The sequence below is a fragment of the Pelodiscus sinensis genome, chromosome 11, assembly GCF_052426305.1.
Source record: "Pelodiscus sinensis isolate ZL-2025 chromosome 11, ASM5242630v1, whole genome shotgun sequence".
NCBI lineage: Eukaryota > Metazoa > Chordata > Testudines > Trionychidae > Pelodiscus > Pelodiscus sinensis.
Window position 1 is genome coordinate 18265002 of NC_143062.1, and position 19816 is coordinate 18284817.

At 54.4% G+C, this 19816-nt stretch overlaps 1 protein-coding gene across 10 annotated transcripts in view; it reads left to right on the forward strand.

The window, feature by feature from the left end:
• Nucleotides 1-19816, forward strand: part of MARK2 (microtubule affinity regulating kinase 2) — a 118112-nt gene that overhangs the window by 84417 nt on the left and 13879 nt on the right. For all 10 annotated transcript variants that reach the window (XM_089781164.1, XM_006125064.5, XM_006125056.4 and 7 more), the window contains 6 exons: nt 8519-8698; nt 12549-12602; nt 18384-18432; nt 18870-18935; nt 19061-19131; nt 19560-19616. In XM_089781164.1, the coding sequence (XP_089637290.1) occupies nt 8519-8698; nt 12549-12602; nt 18384-18432; nt 18870-18935; nt 19061-19131; nt 19560-19616 (477 nt within the window). Of the gene's footprint in view, nt 1-8518; nt 8699-12548; nt 12603-18383; nt 18433-18869; nt 18936-19060; nt 19132-19559; nt 19617-19816 lie in introns of those variants that run through there.

Genomic DNA, 19816 nt, shown 5'->3' on the forward strand with positions numbered 1-19816 from the left:
TTGTATAGTCGATTAACCAATAAGCAAAAGCTTATTGGTTAATGATATAGATTACATGCATCTTCCCCTGCCCCTCCCCCCCCCCCCCCCCCCCAACCTCCAGCCAGTAAATTTTTTAGAAGGCTGGCCAGCAGCTCAGCTCCATTCCAGCTCGTGTTGGGTCTGGGAGCTCACACTCCCTTCTGAACAGGGGCTACTGCCACCCCACACTGCTGCAGTATCAGATGTAGCAGCGCAGGGTGACAGGCAGCTGGTCTGCGAGGGGGAGCTGGTTTTTAAACTGGCTTCCTTCACAGACCAGGTCCTGCCTGGCATCCCATGCTGCTGCCTCCGATACAGAGGCAGCAGCACAGAATGGCAGGTCTCCTCCGGAGTGGAGCTGGAGCACGCTGGCTGCCGGCCCTGCCCCCAGGGACTATAGACTACAGTATGCTCCAGCTCCGCTCCCAAGGGGTCCCCTGCCACTTCACACTGCTGCCTCTGTATCAGAGGCAGCAGCATGGGGGGGGCAGGTGGGAGCTGGTCTGTGAGGGGAGCAGCACGGGCTGGCAGCAGCTCCTGTCCAGAGCGGGGGGGCTGAGCTCCTGGACCTGGCGTGAGCCGGAACTGAGCCAGGCTGCCTGTCCACCTGGCTCCTAATACACTTTAAATGCAGAACAACTTTGGGGATAGGTCCCAGAGCCAGCATGAGCCAGGCTGCTAGCCAGCCTACTAAAAAAAATTACTGGCGGGGTTGGGGGGATGCGAATAGTCTATAGCATTAACCTATAAGCTTTTGCTTATCAGTTCGACTACATTATTACATCCCTATTATAGAACAGCTGAGTAACCAATAAGAATGCATGAGGTTAATTGACTAGTCCATTAACCAATATTTAACGTCCCTACTCCATTCCGAGAGTGGCAGCTGAAGAAAACATCCCCAGCAGATACAGAGCTGAAACAAGATCGACTGCCCGCAGGTACATTTTGAGGAAGGCCTAATGTGGTTATTTTGCAAGTCCAGAAGCAATTCTGTACCCGAAGCAAACTTCATTTAATTCTTCAGTATCTGAGAGGAGAATCTAACCTTCCTCCGCCTCAGCCTGGGGCCAGAACAGTAGTTAAATGAGCAGGGTGCTGGATGGAAGCTCAGGACAACTGGGTTCCATTCTTGGTTCCGCCACAGATTCCTTATATTTCTTCATATTACCGTAGCACCAAGGAACTCCTATCGAAGACCAGGACCTTCATTGTGCTAGGTGCTGTACAAACACACAACAAAAAGATGATCCCTGTACCAAAGAGTTATGGGATCTTTTTTTCTCAGTCCCTCTGCCCCAGACACTCCCCCAGTAAAATGGGATTAACCCTTCCCTATCTCATCAGAGGAGTGAGTCAATAAATCAGTGGTGGGCAACCTGTGGCCCGTCAGGGCTCTATATGTGGCCCAGAAGGTATTTTCTTTATTGTTGCCCATGTGTAGGGTTTCCAGATTCTGCTGGTTTCTGTCCATAGCTTTTTTTCCTACTGGTATTACTAAACTGACATGAAGTGAGGGGTGTGCTGATTCCACACAACATTAACTATAAGAGCTGTGCACTCCCTCTCCATCCAATCAGAGTGCTGCTACAGTTCAGTTGGCACAGCCTTCAAATTCTAGGTATGCAATCACAGTTAGCAAATCTACCCTATCGCGGGAGATCATCTTTGTCACGACTATTTTGTGGCCCACTGAGATGGAGGGCAACTCCGCCCACTCACTAGCTTAGGTTCCCCATCACTGCCATAAATGATTGTGAGACATTCACATATTACAGAGATGCAGACCTAAATGATGAAATTAAAGTGATTGGCCCTTTTTATGTTGAGTTTGGAGCTGTTTCAGGCAGGGACCATGTCTTTTTTCAGTGTCCGTTCAGCATGTAGTATAGTGAGGTCCCATCCTAGCTGTGGGCACTCTGCTAATCAACTTCAGCATTTGAATTTCTCCTGAGCAGCCCCAAAGAGTCAGCTTACAGTAGGGATGTAACTGTAGTCAATTAGTCGACTACCTGATAAGCTTATTGGGTAGTTGAGTTGACTACTCGCATTTCCCCCCCTTGCTGCCTCTATATCATAGGCAGGAAGGCGGGGGAGATCAGAAGCCGGTGCTGGGAGGTGACAGCTTAAAAGCCAGTTCCCCCCCCAGCACCGTCTTCACTCCGCCCCTGTCTGCAGCAGTCTCAGCAAGGAGCTAAGACCCCTCGCTGACAGGGGCTGCTACCGGCTGGGCAGGCAGCCCTGCTCAGTCCCGACTCATGCCAGGACCAAACCCCACTACAGTTTTGCAATTTAAAAGGCAGTAGGAGCTGGGCAGCCTGCCCCCGGTCCCTACTGCATTTTAAATTGCAGAGCCACAGTGGGGCTTGGTCCTGGCGCAAGCTGGGACTGAACTGGATGCCTTCCCCTACTGAGTAATGGAGTAGTTGATAAAAATTCTATCGACTACTTGATTACTAAAATAACCTAATTTTTAATATCCCCAGCTTACAGGGAACACTGCCTCTGACTCCACAGGACCTCTGCCCATTGCCAGTTCCTCCTGCTCCTTGACCATGCTGTGTAGAGAACAGGCTGGCAGCACTGTAGCCACACCGCCCAGAGCATTGGGGCTGGTGGTGCAGCAACTGCTCCTCCCAGGTGCTGGGGGAGCTGAGGCTGTGGGAGAGAGGAGGCAGAAGGTGAGATCTGGGAGATGGGGCTGTTCACCCCTGATCACCTTGTTACTTGGGAGTTGAGCTGGCTACTCCCAGCAAGTCTGTCCCTACTCTGCTCCCAGGGAGAGTTTGGGGACCAGGCTACAGGGTCCAACTGGCCAGAGGTGGCCTGTGGCCCATAGTTTCCCCCCTCTGACTGAAGGTGAAGGTCCTACTGAAATACAAGCAACACCCTTGCCTGTCCCACATAGGTGCAAGATCAAGATATGTTGATGGGAATATGCCAGCAGGTTCCCCTAAAACAAAGTTTATTGCTAGAGTCCTGCGTGGATACAAAATTTGTGTCCATATCCGCAGAAATGAGCTGTGAATAGTCACAACTACATCCGCGGATATAAAGCAGATAGCCTGGGATTTGCAGGGCTCTTCTTACTGCAGCTTAGTTCTGTCTGTCTAAGGCACTTACCTGGATGCCATCACCATCCCCAGCTGACTCCGAGTTCCGCAGAAATGCCACAGGGAGCCCAGGGTCAGCTAGGGAGTCCCCAGCTGACCCCAGGCTCCACGCGGCGCTGCCACTTTGAAACGCTGTGGCCCCTTTTGCTGCCTATCTGATAGAAGCAGCAAAGGGGGGGAATCGACTATTCGACTTGACTATCTGATAAGCATTTGCTTATCAGATAGTTGACTAGTCCTTAACATCCTTAGTCCACACAAAGAGTGCTCTCCTGTCTAGAGCTCTAAACATGGGGACATCCCTAGATAGAAACTGCCCCTACTGAATTGACCCTGCAGAATCATGGTGACCAGATTCACAACCTTATTCTTCTGACTTTCTCAAAATGTGGCCTGAAACTCCTTCATCTCAGACCAGGAATCCTGAATCAGAATGGCCCCCACTTACCCTTAGCAGGGCTTTGCTTGGAAATTGCATTACAACAATGCCTCGGCACCAGCACAGGGCACAACAGAATCAACATGACTTTTGTAAAGGAAAATCATTCCTCTCTAGTCTATTACAATTCTTTGAAGGGGTTAAAAATCATGTGGAGAAGGAAAATCCAGTGGATACAGTGTTCTTGGACTTCCAGAAACACATTTGACAAGCTCTGTCACCAAAGCTCTTAAGCAAAGTAAATGAGATAAGAGGGAAGGTCCTCTCCTGGACCAGTAATTGGTTAAAAGACAGAAAACAAAGGGTAGGAATAAATAATCAATCTTCACAATGGCGAGAGGTAAATAGTAGTTTCCCCTGAAATCTTTAGTAGAGCCAGCACTGTTCAATATATTCATAAATGTTCTAGAAAAAGGGGCAAACAGTGAGGTGGCAAAATTGACAGACAATATAAAATTACTCTGGAAAGAAAAGTCCAAAGAAGACTGCAAAGAGTTACAAAGGGATCTCACAAAATTGGGTGACTGGCAACAAAATGGCAGATGAAATTAAATGTTGATAAATGCAAAGTAATACACAGTGGAAAACATAATCCCAACTATGCATACAAATGATGGAGTCTAAATTAGCAGTTACCGCTCAAAAAAGAGCTCTTTAAGTCTTCATGGCTAGTTCTCAGAAAACGTCTGCTCATCAATGTTCAGCAGCAGTCAAAAAAGCTAACAATGTTAAGAACCATTAGGAAAGAAATGTGTCTCTCTAAATCTGTGTTACACCCACACTTTGAATACTGTGTGCAATTCTGGTCGCACTCTCTCAGAGATATATTAGTATTGGAAAAGGTACATACAGAGAGGCAAAAAACGATTGGGGGACAGAACCAGTTCCATTTGAGGAGTGATTGAAAAGACTGGTACTGTTCAGCTTGAAAAAGAGACAACGGGAAATATGATAGAGGTCTATAAAATTATTAATGGAGTGGAGAAAGTAAATAAGGATGTGTTATTTACCCCTTCCATAACACAACAACCAGGGGTCACCAGATGTAATTAATAGCAAATTAAAAAGCAAACAAAAGGAAGTACTTCTTTACACAGTGCACAGTCCATCAGTGGCTCTTCCTGCCCGGGGATGTTGTGAAGGCCAAAAACTATAATGGGATTTTAATCTTAGATGCAGGGCCATTGATGGCTGTTAATCAAGATGATTAGGAGCCAACCCCATGCTACGGGTGTCCTAAGCCGCTAACTACCAGAAGCTGGAAATAAAGAGCCCCTGGGACGGATGAGTTGATGATTGTGTGGTGTTCATTCCCTGTGAAGCATCTGGAATTAGGGATCTTTAAAAATGGTTAATTAGGTAACTGTGTAACCATTAAAAATCTTTGCAGTTACACATTGCAGGCTGTGCAGTATAAAGATTATAATACAGAGCCTGCAGCTCAGCTGGCTCCTTGGGAGTGGGGCTGGCAGCCATTGTGCACCGGGAGTTGGCTCCTGGCTGCCGGTTTCACTCCCAGGAAGCTGGCTGCACTGTGAGAGGAGTATGCACCAGCTCCTGCCTGTCGCCCACTCCTGGGGAGTGCTGGGAGCCAGCTTAAAGCCACCCCATGCTGCCACCCCATGCTGGATGCTCTGATACAGAGCCAGCAGTGCAGAGTGGCAGCTGACTTGCCGCTAGCGGCACCAGGAGCCGGTGTGTAACCGTTAGTATAACAATAAGCTCATGCTTATCGGTTAACCATGTAAACAGTTACACTTTTACATCCCTACCTGGCATTGAAGTCAGGATACTGGGCTAGGTGAACCATTGGTCCGATCCAAAAAGCCTTTCTGTGTTGCATTCGACACAGCATAAGGTGGTCCCTCCCCCAGAAAGCTCACTGCCAGAATAGACAAAGGATGGGAGGGAGAACTGAGGCACGGGAGATAGGACTTATACAGCAGATCAATAGCTGAGCCAGTGTCGTCAGTTTCCATGCAGTGCCCTAGCGCTATAACCCAGCCATATGACTCTGTGAGTGTATTGGATGGAGCGGTCATGTCTGAACTCATAGCAATCCATGTGCTAAAGCACTGTGAAGCTGGTTTCTAATGAAGGAGAAAGGAGTATAGTATTGTATGGCTGACAATTTCAGTCACAGAAACCGTTGGTTTTTCGAGGGTCTTGACTGTAGAACACTTCATTGTGTAATCCTGAAAGATGCTTATTGCTCTGGGAAGTGGTAGCCAGGTTGCCTGGGTCTGAGCTGGTAGCTCCCAGGCTGTGTGTGAGAGCTTATGGAAGTATCAGGTTTTGCCACACCTTCTGAGTTGCCTAGCAGGATCCATGAATGTGGAGAGGAAATGATCTCTCAAGGTAACCATGTAATTGATTTACCAAGAGTGAGGGCAGCCGTGCCAGGCACACACCTGCCTGACCTCCAAAGGGTTAAGCTAGTTTTTGGAACAGGTGTGCCTTTAGCTTGCTTGGCAACTTCCTCCCATCTCTGCCTCCTTTGTACTTAATGTTACATGAGTCCCTGGCTGGACAGCACAGTAAGGAAGCAGGCGTGGCTGTTTTTTTGGGGAGTGGATGGGAGCAGAGCTGGACATTCATCTCCCCCGCTCTGTTTCCTTTTCTGCTTTCTCTGGAAACATACAGGGTGCAGTGTAATTGTTCCTGTGTCTGGATGGTGGAGGGTGCAGGGTCAGAGTCAGAAATGGAACCCAGACCCTCCTCATTAAATACCCTTGGAGGGGTCTTTGAAGCTTACTGGAGACAGAAGCTCTCACTGGATCATTTATTTAGTAGGATAGTGGCAGCATCCATCTGTAAAGATACACGCTTGGTATCTTTAACCACTGATCTGTTAAGTCTTACCTCAGTTGGGTTAAGCTGTCCTCTCCCCTGGGGTCAGGATGGAAGGTAGCCCACAGTGGGTTGCATTTGTTTTCCCTTCCTTGAAGAGCATAATTCAGGAACCCACACTAAGCACTGTGCAGTACTAGTGTGGGGCTGGTGCCAGGATCCCCAGCATAAAGAGTTTGTGGTCATTCAGAACACTTGAAGCTGGAAGGGCCTGCTAGATTAACTTGTCTGACTTCCTGTATAACAGGCCAGAGAATCCCTCCTACTGCACCCAGGACTGAGACCTCCTCAGATAGAAAAGCAGTATGAGTAGTGGGACTCTTGTTGTTCCCTCAGTAGGGGGTGGAGAACTACACTTGGAGGTTTACAGGGTTGTTCTTAGAAGTGAAGGGGGGTCCCTGCCCAGCAGTGTCCTGTGACTGCAGCAGAAAGCTGCTGTTTTCCATCTAGCTCCTGCTCCTCCACAAAGCAGTGTGGGATGCTTTTCAGCAGTGGGACTGCAGCATGCCCCAGCTTTAGCCGAATCCTCAGTGGGATCTGCTGTGATCCCTTGACTCTTGGGCAAGTGTGGGCAGGCCAGTGTTCCAGGTATTTTGGGGCTGCTGCCAGCCCACCCAGTTGAATGGTGTGTTGGCTGCAGTCTGTGTGTGGGGAGGTGGATGAGGGCTTAGTACCATGTTTCTCCAGATCCCTGGTGTCCCTGCATGTGGCAGGGCCCAATAAAGTTTAGCCTGTCTTTGGAGGGCTGAGTGCTCTATCTTGCTAGTCATTGTGAGAAGCTGGATATCAGACAGGGTTCCACAAAGCATACTGGGTAGGGTTGCCAGATAGACCCTGCCAAAAAAACGGATACACTTGGTCGGGGGGGGGGGAGAGGGGGCGGGAAGCAGAGCTGCCGGGAGGGGCGGGGGCCAGACAGGAGGAAGGGGGGGGGGCAGGAAGCAGAGCTGGGGAGCGGGGCGGCGGCCGTGGGGCTGGACGGGGGGAGGGGGGCCCAGAGGGGGGCGGGAAGCAGACCTGGCGGTGGGGTGGTGCAGCCACTGGCTACAGCCGGAGTCCTTCGGGCCGCACCCCTGGCAGGCACTCCCTTTAGTGGGGAGCAGAAGCTGGGTGGGGAAGGGGCTGGGAGTCCCGGCCCCCACTCCACCCCACCCAGCTTTTGTGTGTGACCACAGGGCTCCCAGCGCCAATTGCGGCCCCGCTCCCTAGTCGCTCCCCCGCCCCTGCCAGGCTTCAGTCCAGCGCCCCGCCAGGAATTCAGAAAATACCGGACATTGCACATGTCCAATATTTTCTGAATTTTTCTACCAGACAGACGGTGCAAATACCGGACTGTCTGGTAGAAAACGGGACACCTGGCAACCCTAATGCTGAGTGTGGGGACATTGAGCCTCAGTTTGGCAATGGGGCAGAGCACCAGGGAGTGGGGGGGGGGGAAGGGCATGACCTCTAGTACAGGGGTGGGCAAAAGGGCTTCCAAGGGCCGGATCCAGCCCGTGGACGCTCTGCTGCGCCCCCGTCCCCAAGCCAGTTAGGGCCTGGGGGCGTGGGAAGCGCGCAAAGTTTCCTCTGCCCTGTGCTCCTGGCAGGGCGGGAGGAGACTTTGCACACTCCCCCGCCCCCATGCCAGTCAGAGCTTGGGGTTGGGGGCGCACATGAAGTCTCCTCCCGCCCTGCCAGGAGCATGCCACGCACTCCTCGCAGGGGGGGAGGGCAGAGGAAACTTCACGCGCTCCTCCCGCCCCCCGGCCAATCAAGGCTTGGGGGCAGAGGAACACTTGAAGTCTCCTCCCGCCCTGCCAGGAGCGCAGGGTGGAGGAAACTTTGTGCGCTTCCCCCGCCCCTAGGCTCTAATTGGCCTGGGGGTGAGGGAGTGTGTGAAGCCTCTTCCCGTCCTGCCAGGGACCCAGGTGCTTAGTGGGAAGGTGGGGCAAAGGGGCTCCCTCACCCCCAGAGCAATCATGGTCTGTGGGTGGGGAAGCCTGGAAGCATCCTGGCCCCGCCCCTTCCAGGTGGCCCAGGGCCACTTCAGAAATTATTGCCCACACCTGCTCTAGTAGCGTCTAACCTAACCGATGTATGTTTGTCTCCACAGCCGGTGCTGGGCCATACAGAGTCCAAGGCCAGCAACAAGTCCAACATGCTGCGGGGCCGCAACTCTGCCACCTCCACTGATGAGCAGCCGCACATTGGGAATTACCGCTTGCTCAAGACCATCGGCAAGGGCAACTTCGCCAAGGTCAAGCTGGCACGCCACGTCCTGACGGGGAAGGAGGTGAGACCTGTGAGGCGAGGAGGCAGCACAGCACCTGACTGGAGAGGGTGTGGGGCCAAGCCCATCAGCTCGGGTGCAGGCTAGAGGCCAGGGCAGATGTTCCTAGGCTGGGGCAGCATTGCTGCAGGGGGTAGGGGCGTGCGACGATGGAGTGTCTACATGATAGTCTCTCTGAGACTTGGTCTCCTGTGGCGACTAGTGGCTAGTGTATTAGTATCTGGCCTTGCTACTGTGTGACCCTTGGCAAGTCCTTTCTGTCTCTGCCTCTGCCTCTGTTCTTTGTGACAGGCCCCTCGGCCATTCGCCAGGGCCTGATAGGCTACCACTCCTCTGCACTGCATTTGGTGGGAGGGGGTGCCTCCTCTGACAAATGGGTAAGCTGAAGCACGAGAGGAGGCAGAGCCTGGGTCTCCTGACTCCAGTATGTCTACACAGCAGTTAAAAACCTGCCGCTGGCCTGTGCAGGACTAAGGGGCTGTTTCATTTCAGAGGAAACATTTAGACTCACGATGGAGACTGGGCCCTAGGACCCGGCAGGCTGGGAGGGTCCCAGAGCCCCAGTGTTTATACTGCTTTAACCAGCTCATTGGCTAGAGCCTAAGTCCACTAGCACAGACCAGCCCCAGGTAGCTGCTAACTGCAGTGTGTAGACATCCCCTGCCCACCTGCCCTGGAACTGCCGTGTTGTGCTCCCTCCCGCTTGGAGCACTTTGCAAGCCTGCAAGGCCTCCAACCCGGAACAAGTGCGCGCGCTCAGAGATGCCAAGTGCCGTTCATTGCCAAGCTGCCAGGCGCCCAGCCCAGGCTCCCACCCCCTGAAGCAGATGGCAACAGATGCACCCCAGCACGTGGCTCTGCTGCAGCCACTTGGGTGGTTAGAGGCAGCCCTGAATCCTAGCCAGGGACCCTGACAGGTTTATCCCCACTGCCTTAAAGCCTTGTGCACTTGTGGGAATGTGCTAGAATCCTGCTCTGCTCAGCAAGACTGCAGGTGGGTGGAAGAACCCAGCCTTGTTTCTGCCTGGCCTTCCCATCCTGTCCTGCCAGGATAGGCCCTGCTGGTCGGGTGGGAGGTGCCTTGGCCCTGCTACTTCTGCAGCTTCTCTCCCCCCCTCCCCTTCTCAAGATGCTGCCTAGCCTCAGGAAGGGCCCTGGGGCAGAGTGATGTAAACAAAGTGGGCCAAACTGGAGAGTGATCCCGAGGTGGGATCTTCTCTTTGAGATGCTGGAGCCTGCCCCTGTGAGCAGCTCAGCCAGAGCAGATGCCGTTATTTACTTTTCTTTGGGTGTTTGTTTCTTGGGGGGGACTTGTATTTTTCTCTGGAACAGAGCAGGTTCCATCCTGCCTTCTCCCCCAAAGCTCCTAGTGCCCCCTCCCCTCTTCTGGGGCAGGAGATGAACCATCACATTTTTCCCAGCATGGGGAGCAAACAGAACCAACCAGCTCATGGCTAGTTCTGCTGCCCCCTGCCCCCAGTACAGCAGCTCTGCTTAGCTGCCCCTCCTGAGGATGACGGGAATGGGGAAGGGCAGTCTGCGGGGGGCGGGGGGGGGGGGGGGGGCATTGTCCTCCTCAGACTCCCAGGAGGGTATGAAATGTCAGAGAGGTGGTAGATTGGCCTGGCAGGCCTGGGCTCATTTTCCCAGGGGCTCAGAGGCAGCAGCAGGGTAGGGTAGGGCATCCATCCCCCGCCCTCAGCTCTGTAGGCTGTAAATAAGCCTTGGTGGCAGTGTGGAAATACCGGTTTGTTCACATGGCCTCCCTGCTGTTTGCTCAGGCTGAAGAAGCTGGTTATCTGCAGCCTGAAGCCAGGGCCTCTTTCCCAACAGCTCTTGTGGCTTTGTCACTGACACCGGCTGGGAGGGCATCTGCTTTTGCAGCCTGCCCCTGCCTATGCTGCAGCTCAGAGCTCTGGGTTTGGTGCTCACTTAACTTACCCGCCCACGCCAGCTAGCAGAGGAGGGTCTGTATGAGGGGAAGTAAGGGGCTTCCAGTGGGGATGTCTGGGGGCAAAATAGCTTTTGGGGGGGTTGCTGGAAGAGGAGGGTTTTCTCCTCCTGGTTAATCGGCCCGAGCTGGGAAGCCAGGAAGGCATAGATCTGAGAGAGTGTTGGTGGCAACTCCTGGCTCTGAGGTGCTCTCCCTCTGCCCTACTGCAGCACACACAGAGGTGGGATTGACCCAGGTCAGTGATGTGAGACCTAGCTGGGATCCACTTTGTGAGCCACATCCATCCCTGGGAGTCCGCGCAGGGTCATCCCCTCCCCAGTGCCTTGTCTAAGTGTCCTGACCCACAGGGCTCCTGCCACTTCCCCTGGCAGCCAGTTCTATGGCCCAACAGATCTGACCCCTAGCAGGCCTTAGCCTTCTCTTTGGACTGTTTCATCCCACTCACGTCCAGCCCATCATATGACAGCGCCCCCTTTTCCATAACACCCTTCAGACAGCTGTTGCTCCCATCCAGCCCTGGCTTAGCCCGTTGGCCCTCCAGCTCTTTCAGGGTTTCCACTGAACTCTGGCCTCTGGGAAGCGTTAAAGGGGCCTGGCAGGGGTGCAGGCTGTGGTGCTAAGCCAGCAGGGTTTCTACAGCTACACTGGGGCTCAGCTGTTGTCTCGTGGCTCTGAGAGTGATGGGAGAGGAGGCAGTGAAGGGAGGATGAAGCATGGGGGCAGGCTTGCTGGCCTTCTGTTGCTGACGGAGGCACTGGAGGGAAAAGAGGATTGCATTTACCCAAGGGATCCTGGTTGGGTGAAGTGGCAGCTGGCTGTTCCTTTCCTGGATAACAGTTCAGTTGGACTCAAGGAGCTGTAGCTCCCTTTGGGAGACCTGTATTTTTCTGACACGCTGGCTTGCATTGGGCTGCCGTAGCCATTGGCTCATGCAGGCTGGCTCATAGGCACTTGCAGCCATAGGGCCTAGTCTCCATGAGGAAGTGTTTGAGCTACATCCGTCCGCTGCCAAGGATTGGTGGGCTCCAGATTAGCATCGTGACCAAGGGTGATATGGGCTATGTGGAACTCTTCTGCATCTTGCCTTTCCTGGTCCGGGGGATGTCTGCCTGGGGCCTATGTATGCACCAGGTTGTCTTTGGTTGATTTAGCTTTGGCCATGTCTAAATGGGTCAAAGGATCCATGCAGGAGATCAGTGCAAGCTAGGGCGTGTTTGTGGACAAAGCCTGGGCACTAGTGACAGATGGAGCAGCAAGGGTCTGTCTGGCAGAGAGAGGCAGCAGGATGAGAGGGAAGGTGGAAGTACCTTCCCCATAGAGTGCCGTCTCTGTGTTGTGGGTTACTGGGCCAAGCCAGCTAATCCCAGCCTAGCTCACTGGCCTCTTTGGAGCGTTCTGCCACATTCTGCTCTTTGAACCTGCTGCCTTGTGATCTCTTTGCCATCTCTCTGATATTAGCCAGCAGCTCTGGGCTCTTGAGCTGGCTCTTGCAAAAGGATCCAAGTTGCACACTCACTGCAGGTTCCCTGCCTGGCTCTAGGAACCTGCCACATGTATCGGTGTGACACTGAGTTGCTGCTCCCGTCGAGGCTCGTACCCCTTTGGTCCCAGTCTTCAAGCCAGGGTGGAGAACATCCCCCGTAGTCTGTCTGATGCACTCTCTGCCCTGCAATCTGCATTTTCCCAAGGCTGTAAATTTCCCACTGCCCTGCTGTCATCCCTTCGAGGCACTCAGTGGAGTAGAGCTCTGTTGTCATGAATTGGGGTGGTAGAGGCAGCAGCAATCAGCCAGCCTGAGGGTTGTCAGGGCTTCCATCCCAGGATTCTCCCTTGGGCATGTTCTGCTCCAGCATGTCCAACTCTTTGGGCAAGAGAACTGAGCTCCTTTTCCCCATCCAGGTGGCTGTGAAAATCATTGACAAGACGCAGCTCAACTCATCAAGCCTGCAGAAGGTAAGGGCCTCTGGCGTTCTGACAGTGGGCAAAGCACCTTGCCAGCAGGAGGTGCTCCAAGCCTGCCTTCAACCAAGCATTCCCCTTCAAAGTCAACAGTCTCACCTGCTGTGCTCCTTGCCCTGCCCAGCCACATGCCTGCATGGGGGCCCAGGGGTAGCAAAAGCAAGTTGCAAGGGTTTTGCATAACTGCCAAGGCTTGTGCCTCTGTGCTAACCATTGGACTCGAGAGCCAGGGATCCTAGGTTCTCTCCCCTGCTCTGCCTCACACAATGGGGGAGGCTACGTGTTGCGTACCTTTGTGACGAACTGGCTGAGTGACACAACAGAGCTGTGCGCCATGGGGTCAGTGCTAACCAATGGGGTGCCCTGTGCTCTGCCCTGTGGGGGCCTGGAGGTCAGTCAGCCTTGCCATGGTTCCAGGGGATGACCCGTCATTAACAGACTCCTTAGAATGGCGGGGTGAGGGGTGCTGAATGCCCACAGGCAGAGTGGCCTGCCCTGAGAGCTGGCTCTGTGCCCCTCCTCTTGGCTTGTGGGAAGCTTGATCGGCCCAGCGAGTGGCCAGAGCAGAGAGCCCTCACCAGCTGATCCCTTCGGCCTTCTCTGGCCATGACTGCTCCTCTAGCTGCTCTGCAGATAACCCCCAGTCCCTCAGGAGGCAGGCTCCAAATGGCAGAGGCTGTTGCCGCTCCGCCGCCTGCATGGGTCACCAGAAGGCCGAGCAGGAGGTGCAGCACACTGTGCCCAGAGTACTTCGTGTCCCGTTTGACTCTGAGCCTGGCACTAGCAGCCCTGCTTGGCTCGGCAGCTGCTGACACAACCTTGTCAAAAGCCTGAGCAGAGCGGCTGAGCTTGCAGCCACTGTAGCTTGCAGGGCCTGTGAGCACCAGGGAGGGACAGGCACGGGGGCCTGGACCACAAGGCCTCTTGTATCTCATTCCCCCCATGGCAGGATGTTGTCTGCTGCAGCCACCCTGTTGCCTCAGTGGCCCCCAGTACCCTTTGTATGTTTCTCCCCACCAAGATGCAGGTCTCCCATAGCTTCCCCAAGTCTTCATACCACTTCCCAGCACCACCTCTGGTAGTTCTTCCAATCCCCTGCCATGGGCCGGGCCCTTGCCAGATGGGCGCTGTTACCAGAGGAATCCCAGCCCTAGGCACTGCTGGGGCTTCTCCACAGCCAAGCTTGAATAAGGGGAGCTGGGAGACATGTGCTCAGCTTTCCAGATGCCCCCAAGCCTCCTGCCATGTGAGATGGGGCCTGTGGCCCATGTGATCTGGCCCCATAATGCTCCAGGTCAGCTGTGGGGAGGTGATCCTGCCAGCTCCTCTCCCTGGGACCACTGATCCCTGGATTCTCCAGCTCAGGGCACAAGCATGTGGTGCCTTCCCCCAGGAAACCAGAGCGTTCTGCAGAGGAATTGCCCCCTCCCCCATACAGCCAGCCATAGCAACCATAGCATCCCTGGCAACCAGCATGGAGCTGTGCCGCCTACAGACTCAGCCTCTCCAGCTTGTAGGCTCCAGGCTCCTCTTTGGGCACATCCTAGGAGGGGGCGTCTAGTGGGTGAGGGTGAGCTCAGCCCTGGAGCTTCTGCATGGGCACCAAGGCTGCGTTTAACCCCTACCTGTCCAGTGACCTTCCAAGTCACAAGGCAGTTTGGTGTGCTGGGCCCAGCCTCAGTCATCTTGGGGCCGGGCTGAGGCTGGAGAAGATGCAGGAGCTCTCTTTCCTGGGGTCTTCTCACTGGCACAGTGCTCTCTGCCTTATTGTTTACCATGGTGTCCTGTAGGGACCTCTGGCAGATCAGAGCCCCGCCGCCCCAGACAGATGCATGACACAGTCCCTGCCCCAGAGGAGTTACGGTCTAAGCACAAGGCCTCATGCCTGACCCTGGGGAGCAGCTGCGTGCTGAGCAGTGTCTTACAGGAACGTCCTGAGCAGAGGGGAAGGAAACCTTGGCACAGTGGGCAGTGTGGGGGCATGTGCAGGCTTTGGAGCCCCCGGCTGCTTTTCTCTGGTGCTCTGAAGAGTGACATGCCTTGTCCCGCTGGAAGGCTCTGTCGAGGCTCGTGGGCCAGCACAGAAGGGATGTCCCCACCTACTAGCCCCAATGAGGTTTGCACCACTGGATCCACTTCGAGCAGGCATGGCCAAACTGCGGCTCTTTTGCCATGAAAGTGTGACTCCTAAAGCCTTCCACTCTGCCCCCCGTTCTCCACCTACTAGACTGAGGGAGGGAGCTGGGTAGTGAGGCAAGAGACTTCAGCCCTGCACAGAGAAGGGCTTTAGCCAGGTGCGCACCCCAGCAGGCAGGCCCCACGCCCTTGTAGGCGTGCCACGTGGGGAGGAAGCAGTGGCAAGTTGTGAGTATCTTGCAGCTCTCATACATCTGAAAATGATCGAATTTGGCTCAGAAGGTCAGTAAGTTTGGCCACCTCTGCTGTAGAGTCTGAAGTGGCTGGCAGGGGCATGTCTGTGGCATGAGTGGAAGGCAGAGCTGACCCCCTGCTGTTTGTTTGGCCCAAGCTCTCTGCAAGTCCTTGGCTGTACTGTAGCCACAGATGGAGGTGGGGATAATAGGCGGTTGCTAGAGGAAAAGCTTTTGGCTGGAGAGTATCAGTAGAGCCCCCTGCTAGAGCAGGAGGCTGGCAAATAATGCCTGCAAAGCAGCTTGCTGCTTGCAAAGAGGCTTGTCGGCCCAGAGGGTGACTAAGGTCTCTAGTGAGCACTGGCTCATCTGTAGCCCAGATTAGCGGGAAGTGAGCATAGATGTCTGAGGAGCAGGGAGTTCTAGATTCCTAGTGTCTGGGGCTAGCCCGGAGCAAGCACAGGCGCGTGGGGAGAGGGAGCAGCATGTTCTAGATCACCCAGAACCCAGGCTAAGCCAGAGTGAGTGCAGATCTCTGGGAGCATTGTTTTTCTCAGCTCAGTGGACTGTGTGAAAATCTATAGCGGATTCCTCAGGGTAAGGGAGAATACACATGTCAGTGCATCCTGGCTGGGCAGGAACCCAAGTAGACAGCTCCACTTGGAGTATTTGTGGATTAGGTGAATCCAAGGGCATCCAGCTAGGAGCTAGCACTAGCCCCGGCAGCCGGGACGAGTGGCTCTGTGCAAGCAGCCGCGGCGTCTGAACATCTGGCTGCCAGTTCTCAGTTTGGCTCAGTCTCCAGATGTTGGCTGGGGAAGTATTTATAGCTCTCTCCCATGTATGGTCATTAGGGAGCCCACAGACCATTTAATTGCTGTGGTTTTGGGATGCAGGGAGGGGGGTGGGGTGGGATGGGATGTGGTTGTGCTGCCAGCAGAGGGAGGAAGGGGTCTCCTGAAAACCACTTTGTCATGTTCCTGCCAATCCCCAAAGGGAAACCGGGATGTGGAAAACAGGGCCGGGGATGGAGCCTCACTTTGTGCCCAGGCTCCAAGGTGCCTGCCCACTGCAGCCTGGGTAAATACTGCCAAGTTTGTGCCAGCGAGCATGGTAATACTCAGCCTGGGATCCTGAAGGCCTCTGGGTTTTCGTGGCAGGTAAGTAACCCCCCCCCTCTCCTCCCGCCACAAACACACACACACACTTACAGTGTGGAAACTGAGGCACGGCCTTATTGATGTTGAAGGCATTGGTGCAGTGTCCTCCTTCACCATGTAGGAGCACATGCCATATGCTGGGAAGCAGCTCCCCTATTTGGAAGGGTTCGTAGCTGGGGGGGTGGGGTACCTGCTTTCCCATGGGTTTCAAGTGGGTTGCATCCACCCAGTCCTGTCCCACCAGAAGCTGAGCAAGGGCCTGAGAATCCAGAGACTGACCTCAAATTAGCTCAGCTCACAATCTCCTTCCTTCCCCACACACCCGGAGGCTGAGCAAGCAGGGGCCATGGAAGATGCCGAGTGGGCGTCCCTGCAAGCTAAGACATGAAGGGAAGGAACCGAGAAAGCTCTGGGTTGTGTCTGTGCCTCGTTGCCTTGGTAACGAGGCAAGTGTTAGTCAGATCCCTTGGTATCATTACAACAGACAGCTGGGAGAACAGCGCTGGGGCCAGTGTGTGGATGAGGGCTCAGCCCCCAGGCAGAGCTTTGAGGGGATAGCTCAGAGTAGAAGGGAAATCAGCCCAAGGCAGAGTTGGGGCGAGGTGGTGGGAAGCTGTGTGTGGAAGAGGACATGTAGCCCTACATCCCAACCATTCCCGCTGGCCTGCCAGGCATGCACGCTGCCAATCATACTCATAGGCTGGCAGCATCCAGAGCATTGCCCCTTTCCGAGACCTAACAGATGTCCAGGCACGTTGCAGCACCCCTGGGGTCTGGCATCCTGGCCTCCGCTTGGGACCTGTGCCATGGGCTCCCTGTGCTTCCTCTGTGGCCACACCCGCCTGGGGCAGGACATGGGTAGACATCAGCAAACTCCAATATAGCAGTGCTGCCCCTGAGGGCTGTACAAAGCAAGGGGACAACTCCAACCCCTTCTGTCCAAGCGATACCTGCTGTGTGGCTCTCAGACCCACATCTGCTCCCTCTCTGCCCCCAGAGCATTGCCCACTCCGCTTCTCTTTGGGCCCTTCATGGTACACACAGCAGCAGCTCAGGCTGGCTTGACACTCGCATAGAGCCAGACACTCAGGGAGAAGGGGGATCCATGCTCGACCAGTGTTCACATGCTGAAAGCAGCCAAAGCTGTGCAGGGCACCACCCACCCTGTCTGCCCTGTACAGCGCTTCCCACCACAGGAGTTCCTGCCCTAAAATCCTATGCTGGCAGCTGAGGCACTGCACACCAGCACTGCCCCGGGCTCTGCCGTGGCAGAGGGTGCTGCATGAAGTGGCATCTCCTGAGACACAGGCCAAGCTCCATCCCCTGCTGGTTAATTGGTTGTGCTTGGTTCTCTCTTTATCTTTGCGCGGGGGAGACACAGTGCAGAGGCTTGGCTGTGACCAGCCAGCTGAAAGTGAGAGAGTTAGTGTACCTGTGCTCTGCGTGGCAGGAGGTAACGTGAACCCTTCCCCTCCAAATAAAGCAACTGAGACCCTCCTGCATCATGCTCACTTTGAGGCAAGATGGCCACAGCACTAACCTGCAACTCAGAACTTCTGGGTTCTAGTCCCACCTCTGCAGTGACTTGTGCCTCGGTTTCCCCATCTGTAAAATAGGGATAGTGATACACCCATCTTTGTAAAGCGCTTTGAGCTCTGTGGATGAGCAGTGCTAGAGGCATGCTAGGGATTATTAACATAATTGTGTTCGGTGCCTTCGTTACTCTCCTGTTGCAGGTGACAGGAGGATCGGTCTCAGTGCCTAATTACCCGGTCTGGTTACACACAAGCAGATTGCTTTGTTAATCAATGGATTTCAGTAACAAGCTCTGTACTCTGGGGGGGATTCTGACCTGACACCCACTTCAAGGGATTGCTGTGTTGTGCATGCATGCACACACACACATATTACACACACACACACCCTACTCAACAGCCTTGTTAGATGGGCATTGTCTCTCCACTTCCCATTTTCAAGCTCATTTCCTCTCGGACTCCTAGATTCCAGACTCTACTCAGCCTTTGTGGCCTTGGACAAGTCATTTTACCTCCTATGCCAGTGCTGTGAGATCCTCAGCTATTGCCAGGCAGACAGGCCTCTGGCCCTGGTGGTTATCTGGGCTGGTTTCAAGGGTCCTGGTTCTATAGTAGGGGTCTTGGCCTTTGGGGTACACTGGCCTCATGCTGCTGGGGTCCCCCCTTGCTGTTTAACCCCAATTGTGTGCTCTCCTCTCTGCTTTATTCCAGCTCTTCCGGGAAGTGCGAATAATGAAGGTTTTGAATCATCCCAACATAGGTGAGACTGTGCACACAGCTTGTCCCCATCCCATGCTCATGTGCTGGGAAATCGATGGCTGGGATGCCCAGGGGCAAATTCCTGCCCACCCCAGTGGGGAATGCAGGCTCTGGCAGGGGAGGGTGAAATCCCCCAGCCAGCTTCCACTCTCAGGTCTGGAGAGCCATGTACCTCCGCAAGCCCCGGTGAGCTGAATTTCATGCCGTTTGCAGTTGTGTGGTTCTGGGCAGCTGAGGAGCTCCCAGTGCTGATCCAATGCCAGCACTGGATGCCCAAGTGGGCACAACTCCAAGTGATGTCGGTGGGTTGGTGCCTGCCCCAGGTTTGGCCTTGAGATCCTCCTGTCATGACCAGTCTGACACCACAGCCGGCCCGCTGTGTTCCCAGCTCAGGCCAGCACTGCGGGGCACCCACTTCCCCTGCTTTGTGTCTTGCAGTTAAATTATTTGAAGTCATAGAGACGGAGAAGACTCTGTACCTCGTCATGGAGTACGCCAGCGGAGGTAGGTGCCTGCCCAGCTGGGGAATGCCCCCTACCATCCTCCTGCCCTTTGCTAGAGCAGACGGGTTCTGCGGGGCTCTGGACCACACCCTTCTCATATGATCATGTCTCTGTCGCCCACTGCAGGTGAGGTGTTTGACTACTTAGTAGCCCATGGAAGAATGAAAGAGAAAGAAGCCAGGGCAAAATTTCGACAGGTTAGTGCTGGTCCTGGAATATGCGGGTCCCTGATGCCTGGTGTAGGGGTGCTGGCTATTGTGTGGGTGTTAGCACACCAGCGTCTGGACTGAAGGCCATCTGAGACTTGGAGCCCACCATCCCAGCTAAGCCTAAGGCTGCAGAGGAGAGAGTCTGGCCAAAGCCAAGATTAGCCTTGTGACACTGTGGGCTGCTGCAGGAAATGATGGCGTCTGTGTAGAGGGCACACTCGCCTCTCAGCCTGTGCCAGTGTGGTCAATATACCATGGGGCGGGGGGCAGGGTTCAGCTGTCCTTTTGGGCTGTACAGTGAGGTTGAGGGACACATAGGTAGACTGAGTTGTGATTGCGCCCCCTTCCCCTGCATGGGCAGCTCTAATCACGAAACCCCCCATCCCCCTACATCTTCATCATCTCTTCCTTTCCAGATAGTGTCTGCTGTGCAGTACTGTCACCAGAAGTTCATTGTACATAGAGACTTGAAGGTAAGACTCACCCTCTAGCTGCAGGGGCTTGTCCAGCTCCTCTCCCTGCCCCTCAAGTTGACACTCCCACTAGATTGACCCCTGTCCCCCACACTCGCACTCAGTTTTGGCAATGCACCTCCATCCTGACCCGCAGTCCCTACTGGCTCAGCCCTAGGCTCCCCACATACAGAACTTTGCCAGCGCTGCCCCAGACCCAT